The sequence below is a fragment of the Helianthus annuus genome, chromosome 5, assembly GCF_002127325.2.
Source record: "Helianthus annuus cultivar XRQ/B chromosome 5, HanXRQr2.0-SUNRISE, whole genome shotgun sequence".
In the NCBI taxonomy this organism is placed as follows: Eukaryota; Viridiplantae; Streptophyta; class Magnoliopsida; order Asterales; family Asteraceae; genus Helianthus; species Helianthus annuus.
Window position 1 is genome coordinate 65,241,212 of NC_035437.2, and position 8,223 is coordinate 65,249,434.

Here is an 8,223-nt window from a genome sequence, read left to right on the forward strand (position 1 = left end):
TAATTCCTAGACTTTTAGGACTTAATCAAATAAAATCAAGTCAAATATGCGAAAATAAATAATGTAATAGTTGTTCAGGTTGTACGAAATTACCGGGATTTTGCCGAGTGTCACACCTGCCGTGTGTCCTAGGTAGGTTTGACACGTGTCAGGTCACGATGACACGTGTCCTCGACCGCCTTTTTTGTTCAGTTGTGTGTTTTCTCGATTTATGTGCCGATACTTATCGCGTATGCTCGGGTCTTGATCCTAAATGGTTCGGTTTTTAATTGTGAGTTTAGAAAGGGTATTTTTGTGCGGGTTGGTTCATCAACCGCCAAGTTTTCTGTTTTAATATTACAAGTTTCGTCGCACGCACTTGGGATTTTGATTACGGGTTTATTCAGGATATATTTTTGGAGGGATTTTACAATATCGATGTTGCTTTGATTTGTTATATTATGGTTATGGTATCGGCACTTTGTCATAACTTGACACGTCTGGAAATACTCTCTGGCTATAGTTTATATCTATACTACTTTATAAAGCATATAGGAAGTACTTCTTAAAGTCCATAAAAATTTCCTTAAAACACCCTTAATGCATAATGTACAAGTCTTTTAAACACAACAAACACATTTATAACCTCACTTTCCACATATACCCTTACTAACTCAAACAAAAACACAGGTATCATGATCTACCGTCCATTACTTCACATGGATCATGATCCTACCGTCCATCAACTTCACACGGATCATGATCCGCACATTTACTTTTGAAAGCTGTAGTGTTCTTCTCTACACCATATTCCTCTGTCCTTTTTTTTCCTCCCAGATCTAGATCTGCACCAAATTCCTCTCTCTGGATTTTCAAAATTTGAATTCCCAAGTGGAAAGAGAGGAGAGGGAGACAGAGAGAGAAGGAGAAATAGAGAGAGAGATGCGATGGAGAAGGAGAGATGACGGCATGAGAAACCCTAAATACAAAATTGTTCAGATCTTGAAGGATTTCCGATACGAAACCTTTGTTAGACGAATAACATGAAGCCGGTTTCTTCATCCGTATGCGGACAACCAGGTAATCGAGTCATCTTTACCTTGTATATTTCTCTAAATCGTTTGATTCATTTGTATTTTTTATTATTTAATAATATTTTTTGTGTTGATTTTTGGTTTTAGGTCAGTGAAATTTGAATCGCCTTTTTGAAGGTTTTCTTGAGTTGCAGCAGGTATCTTTTTTTCATTTTATGCTTAAAGATTTGATCTTGGGTTCTGTTTTGTTTGATTTCCATTTGGGTTTTGTTGTTTTGATCATATGTAGTGATTTCTTAGATATTTCTTGATGATCTTTATGCTATCATGTATATGGGTATGCATCAGAATTGATCTATTGTTTTTTGTTCAAGATTTATAAAAAAGATTCATGCTTTTTCTCAATAATCAAATATTGACCTTTGATCTATGTTTTGAGTCTTTTGACATGAATATCTGGGTGTATTTTAGGGTTAGGGTTATGATCTGAACTGGGATTGAAAGATGGAAAAAAAATTGTTTACTAATAATTTGCAGAATTTTCTTTGTAAAAAATCTTGTTTGATCTCTCAATTTCAAAAGGGTATTTATGTAAAATCTTTTATGATCTTGTACAATCACTGGTTTTGTCCCTTTTAGTACCAAAATCTTGAAGTTACCATCATATTTATTGTTGAATATTATTCTAAATTTATAGGAAACAGAGGCTGCAAGAAACCAATTGGAGGCAATGAAGCAAAAGAAACAAACTTTAGAAGCTGAAGTTAGGTATATTATCATCTTGATAATTAATTACAACATATTCAATCGTTATTCCGAATTCGAGAAATTTAAATGTTCATCAAGATTACGGTTCTTGTTCTTTGTTTTTCCAGGTTCTTGAGGCGTCGACGCAAATTTTTATTGAAAACGAGAACATCAACTTCACAAGAAGTGATTTTACCGAATATAGAAACAACCCAATACTGGAAAAGCAAGAAGGAGAAGGTTAATAACCCGAAGAAGGCTGCGACTTTGACGAATTTGCCCCCGACTCCAAACGTAATCTAGATGGGGAAAAACAAATAGCAAGAGAAGCCGATAAGTTTGGAAGTTCAATGGAGTTGGCCCGTCAAGAAATAGAATTGAATCCATCTCGAAGATGACCCGTTTTAATCTGGTTCATTGCAATTCTTTTGTTTTTATTTTATTTTATATTTTGTCTTGATATTCTTTAGGTTGGCAGGGAAACAAATTGTTCTCTTGCTTGCCAGAGGCGTTAGCTGTGTACTGTTTCTAGAAAAGACAGCAAACCCACAACCATCACTGCCCTTTCATACTCGGGTATATTTTATCTATACCTGTTTGTATATATAACACGTAGAGGTAAAAATGGGTAGGCCGGGCTGCAAACAGGTTGGGTAATGACTCATTACTAATGAGTCACAGCTCTGCTTTTGCCTGTATGCATGATTTTTTCTAGAGAAGAAATTTGGTTTAGAGATAAATTTAGCAAAAGCTAAAGATCCTTATATTGTTTGGCTTCCTGAAGAGTCGAATCGTATTTAGATAATGACACCTATGATGTTGACAGGTAGACATGGATATGGAAGATGAGGACGCTTCACAGGAATCTCATGTTAAAAACCCACATGATGAAACGAAAGATCAGGTGGATGATTTTAGACCTCATGGTATGTGTCCAAGGCAAACACTATTGAACCATTAGATTTGTTTTAAAAAACAAGCATTAAAGCCTTTTTTTCGTTTTAATTTTCGCTTTTAGATCTTCGTGGACACACGGGATACCCTAGCTCCATTTTTTTATACATGCTGATCTGATAGCATTTTAAGTACATGTCTCGACAAGCTATTTAAGTGTTTGCCCTATATTTTTTTTCTTTTTAAGTAAGAGGTCTTTCACATATATCTATATCTATACTATATATAATATACATATTGATTGGACCAAATTGATGCTTGGCGCCTCATACAAATTTTATAATCAATATGCATCTTCCCTTGCAATCGAGGTGTAATTTACAAAAACTGTACATGCGCAGACCTGAGTGAGCGTTTTTTGAACTACTTAGTTTGAAAATCATACCCCTAATGATACAGAAACAGAACTAACATTAAAAGATGGTAGCCAGGAGTTACCAGATCGGGCAATCAGTATAACGAGCATTTTATGGGTTCCAGTTCGTGCTACTAATGATGTATTAGAAAGAGGAACATCTGTAGGTTCCAGTTCGTGCTACTATGATTACTGAAGGTAATTTTTTATTTTTTTTTCCTACCTTTAATACTACTCATCTACAAAGAAATTGATTTTTTTTCTTGACTTTACAGAGGAAGCTAAAGCTATGAATCCCAATTCTATATTAAACATAAGATACACAAGGTTTCCACGTGTTCAAGGCATGAATGATGAAAAATCCCCTGAAACGATCCTAGCACACGAGTAAGATTCATTGCATGAACTCGTATAGACATTTTGATTCACTTTTAAAAGTTTGAATGATGTTAGATATCATGTTTGATTCCTAATTGTGTTCTTTTGCATATTGGTCCAGTCGAGTTATCTGTCTAGGGGATCTAAATCACCGAATTGCCCTCTCGTATCGATCTGCAAAGGCGCTTGTTGAAATGCAGAACTGGAGAGCATTGTTGGTGAAAGATCAGGTACAAAATTTCAACCCGATATGAGTTTTCGCACGGGACGAGTTTCGAGTCGGGACGGATTTTAGCACGAGACGGGTTTCAGTTCGTTTTTTTGTTTTGTTTGGGTCGGTTATTTTCGGTTTCGGTTGAGAATTTTTGTTTCGTTTTGGTGAGTTGGGTGGGATGGGAAACAGGTCAAAAGCGGTAAATCTTTTATTAATTAATGAAAACGAAATGCTAACAAACTGTCCATGCACTCAACTGCTAACCGCACTTTAGACCAGCAAGCAATGTATGGTGACACGTCCCAGGCTTGCTTCTATTGCATCAGCCCTTGCAGTCGAATTGTTTGTTTGGATTTGCATAATACTAAAGATTTAAAAATTTTAGTAGTAGGTGCCTGTGCCTCTGTTGTTAATTGAGTCACATGGGTTTGTAACAACCTTGTTATTGTTTGGTATAGTTATTATTAGTAGCCGTTTGATATATTGTTTTCAATGTGACCCGTTTCAGCCAGAACCCATTTTTATAAGGACACAAACTAATTTGATACTTTTTGAAAATGAGTCGTCTCAACCTGCACCTGCAATTTGACCCGAACACTTCGCTTCCATCTTTGTAATATACAACCTTGTTAATGTATAATTATAGTCTTGGTTGTGTTTAATGACCTGTAAATTGGGTAAGTCATAATTTTCTAAATAACCTTTCGGTAAGTCTGATTATAGTTTTTGCTTCTTTTGTAGGTTACACCACCTTATGGAAACTTTCTTCACTAAAAAGAGAATTTAGTGCAGGGCCATCTTGCATTTGCATCAAGCAAGCAAGTCTGGGCAATATATAACATGTTCCTGGCCGGACCCTTCTAATGAAGGTGGTTCCTTAAATGCAAATATCGACCGGAAAGTTGATGTAGTCTTTTGTAATTCAAGTGTAGACATTACAAAATTTTATTTTATAGTACAGCAAGCACCATCAACTTAGATGAACAAAAGGCCTCCTTTTGAATTGAAAATTGGTAAGATCTCTTTGAATAATGATCTTAAACATGTATACACATTTGAATCTATCCGTAAATCATATGGATTTATGTTATTATATAATTTTACTAAATTATATATTTTTTGTAGCTTAAGTTGGAATTTATATTTGTATTACTGAGACTTTGTATTAGTATAAGCTATAAATGAAATAAATGTCACTTTAACTTTATTATAATATAAATTCATATTCACAATTTATATACAAGTTTAAAAATTTAATAAAATAGATAAATAACAACATAAATTAATAATAAAATAAATAAACAAGAACAAACTTATAAATTAGTATAATTATAAATCTAAATAAATGCACATTTTGCACAATAAAACAAAAAAAAAATTACTTCTGACAATGGTTACTAAGATATATATAATAATAGATTTGATATGGAATTCCGTTTAATATTTTCATTTAACCCTATCTCATATATTTTTTTTGAATAGCGGAATAATTGGTTAGACACCTTTGTTAGTAAACTCCCAAACCTAAGTTCGAACCAAGAATCGAACTGGGCACCTCCCAGGAAGGACCCACCATGTGGATTACCCTCCTACCTCAAGTTAGACGATTGCCTATGAACCAAACATGCATGAGGCAAGTGGTAAGAGCATTCACATCCAAAAATCATATTATGTGTGTAGTGTTTTTAAATTATGAAGATTATAAAAATGGTTGTGAGTGGAGGAGAGAGAAAATGTTACTGTTCATCTGTATATTTGGGGGGACACTGTTCCTCCCCTATAATTTTTTAATATATTTTGAAATTGGTTGTGAGTGGATGAGAGAGAAAAGGTAATGATAAAGGTATAAAAAATATTATTTAATTGAAAAGGAGAGAGAAAATGTAGTATTTTTTTAGTGTAATTTAGGGTGAAAATATAGTGGGATGGATGTGAATGCTCTAATAAATCAAAATCACATTTGTTGAATTTGCTTAAATATGAATGAATATCTTACAATATATCAAGAGAGGATTAATAAACAAATGGAAATGAGTATCGTGTTTCAATTTGTCTCCGACACAGCATCGCGCAGGTTTCCTCCTAGATCGATCACACCAATGCTACGAATAACAAAACGAATGTAAGTACAATACAATATATCATGAGAGAATTAATAAACTAACTGAAAACGAGTACTATGTTGTAATTTGTAGGTTCCTATTGTAAATCGCCATTGTCGATCACGAAGATAGTTATTTTATTTATTTATTTTTTTGTTATTTTAATAGCAAATTAAAGCATTCGATGCTACATGTTAGGTTATTTTGACACTCCGTTTAACCTCTTTGTTACGTTTGACCCAACTTTTTTTTCTTTTAACAATTTTACAATTTAAATTGCCCTTTTTAACAAATGGGTCAAGTTGAATATCACAAACAAAAAGGTTGTATGTGGAGTTTACATCACAAATGTTGTCTACCGAGAGGATTGATAAACTATCAGGAAAAGAGTACTCTTAAAAAAGTTCGGTCATCATGGACTTGCAAGATTCGGTCGTTAAAAAGACAATGGGATATGGACTAATAAGAGTCCTAATCTTACTATTTTAGTCCCATACATTATTGCATAACGACGTTCTTTAACCGGTTAAATACCCAACCTAAGTGATATGTTTCCCGCCGCATCGCGCGGGTAAACGACTAGTACACATATATGTATATGTGAGCATATATAGACGCATGCATATATCATGTATGATGTATGTTTGTGAGTTTTGACAGGACGGGAACGCAATCGGAGTAACATTATTATGCAGCTATATATTTTACATTTAGTAAGCTGTTTTCATGTTAAACTAAAATAAAATCTTCTCGTTTTTAAAAAAATGTGGGTGTCAAAATACTTATTTTTTAAGTTTTAGAAAAGGAGCAAATTAGAATTCAATCACGTCTCAGTTTCCGCAAACTTATGGCTTTCTGTCTTTTTAAATATAGTGAAATTATTTTGCAATAATCAAAATTGTTTTTATAAAGTGAAAATAACAAAAATAAACACTTTACCTGTCTTTAATTAATTTCAATTCAAGGTAAAATATCTTCGTGTAAAATGAGAGATGGTAGTAGTTTTGTTTGTGCAAAGAAGCACACGTGAAGTGTAAACATCATTCAACTTGTAAAATCATATACATCCAAAAGTAGTTCAGTGGTAAACATTGAAAACACACAAATATTACTATTGCAACGACATTTATGAATTAACTAGTGGGATTCTCCCGCGCTACGTGGCAGGAACACGGTTAGTATCGATTCGATTCATTACGATATCGTCACTCGTTATAGAGACTGAAGAGAAAACAAAAAAAATAAAATGGTGATATGCACTAATGAAATATCGATATGTTTTTGCATACCGGTACTCAATATAGTATACGATACTAAAAACATTTCGTTTTGAATACAACACCGTTTTCAAAATACATTCTATACTTTGTTTTGAATATAACACCATTTTCAAGTTAAATAAACACTTTCAAGATTTTGACATAAAAAGTTAAACATAACTGCGAAAATAGTGACTAAAGAAATTAAACATAACTACGTATTTAGTTTTTCCAAAGACCTACAAATTATACTGCAAATGCCAATTATTGTTACTGTTAATTCATGTTGTTATAGAATATATAACTAGATGGAACCCCCGCCGCGTTGCAGCCAGGGCTTACTATTCAAGGCGCAACGTATACAAACGTTATACGGAAGACCCACGTGTTACAGCGGTGAAGGTTAAATAACATCAAACACTAAGCATGTAAAACCTATGACAACAAAGAACTTAAGAAACATCGTAAGCTTGAATTATATAAACATGTTTTCGTAAGGAAAACAACATTACAGTGTAAATATGTTACTAATAATAACTTGAGACTACACACATCTTGTCATGAGCTCTGAATGGAAAACAATCAATCCATCTGAATAGAAAACAATCAATCCACACATAAACACACTAACATCATCACATGGTTTAACCAAAACAAAAAGATTTGGAATAAGTTTCTGTCATCGTCATCATCATCCCTTATTCAATGAATTTGAACATATATCAAATGATATCTATATTAACTAATGTATATCAAAATAGTTAATTTACTTGACTTCTCAAGTTTATCTCTCGAGCTTCCAATTCTGCTATCGACTATCGCTAACCTGTTGACCCGATGCTTAATCTCGAGCATCCAGTTTTGCTATTAATATACTATAGGCACAAAGTAATGTTTCCTTGAGATAATCCCATGGAAAATCATGAATGATTTTCATTCAGACTATAAAAACAAAAACGTTTCATGTTAGTTATCAAACCCCAAATAATAATTCAAAGTAAAATCTGATTCTTAGAAAATGAAGCTTAGATCTGGCATACAAATTTTTAAAAAGCTAAATTATATTCATTTTAGACGACAAAAATGGAATTATAACCAGTTTATAAACAGGAAATGATCAGCCCAGTTTGAAACCGGTTCGTGTCGGTTTTAACGGGTACTGAGGAATCCTCAAACCAATTACAATGGGAGGTTAAGTTAG

General features: G+C 33.4%; 1 protein-coding gene across 8 annotated transcripts; it reads left to right on the plus strand.

Moving 5' to 3' along the window:
- The first annotated feature begins 785 nt into the window (after positions 1-785).
- Positions 786-5,395, plus strand: LOC110940707 (type IV inositol polyphosphate 5-phosphatase 7-like). 8 transcript variants are annotated; one of them, XR_002593461.2, is made up of 10 exons: positions 786-1,059; positions 1,161-1,210; positions 1,711-1,781; positions 1,889-2,336; positions 2,587-2,686; positions 3,142-3,267; positions 3,345-3,456; positions 3,569-3,677; positions 4,403-4,674; positions 5,144-5,395. XR_002593461.2 is itself a non-coding variant. In XM_022182265.2 (4 exons), the coding sequence occupies exons 1-4, from the start codon at positions 3,255-3,257 to the stop codon at positions 4,433-4,435; spliced, it is 267 nt and encodes an 88-aa protein (XP_022037957.1). In that variant the 5' UTR covers positions 3,126-3,254; the 3' UTR covers positions 4,436-4,785. The 8 variants fall into 8 exon arrangements, 1 of the variants encoding a protein (XP_022037957.1); XR_002593464.2 differs by lacking the exon at positions 5,144-5,395 and having other exon boundaries at positions 1,889-2,172; positions 2,239-2,336; positions 4,403-4,785; XR_002593462.2 differs by lacking the exon at positions 5,144-5,395 and having other exon boundaries at positions 3,114-3,267; positions 4,403-4,785.
- The last annotated feature ends 2,828 nt before the right edge of the window (positions 5,396-8,223 follow it).

What these genes read in the sequence shown, in the direction of transcription:
- LOC110940707 (XM_022182265.2), top strand. An exon ending in GAAACGATCCTAGCACACGA is followed by an intron (nt 3,457 to 3,568) that starts GTAAGATTCATT and finishes ATATTGGTCCAG; the next exon opens with TCGAGTTATCTGTCTAGGGG. An exon ending in CATTGTTGGTGAAAGATCAG is followed by an intron (nt 3,678 to 4,402) that starts GTACAAAATTTC and finishes CTTCTTTTGTAG; the next exon opens with GTTACACCACCTTATGGAAA.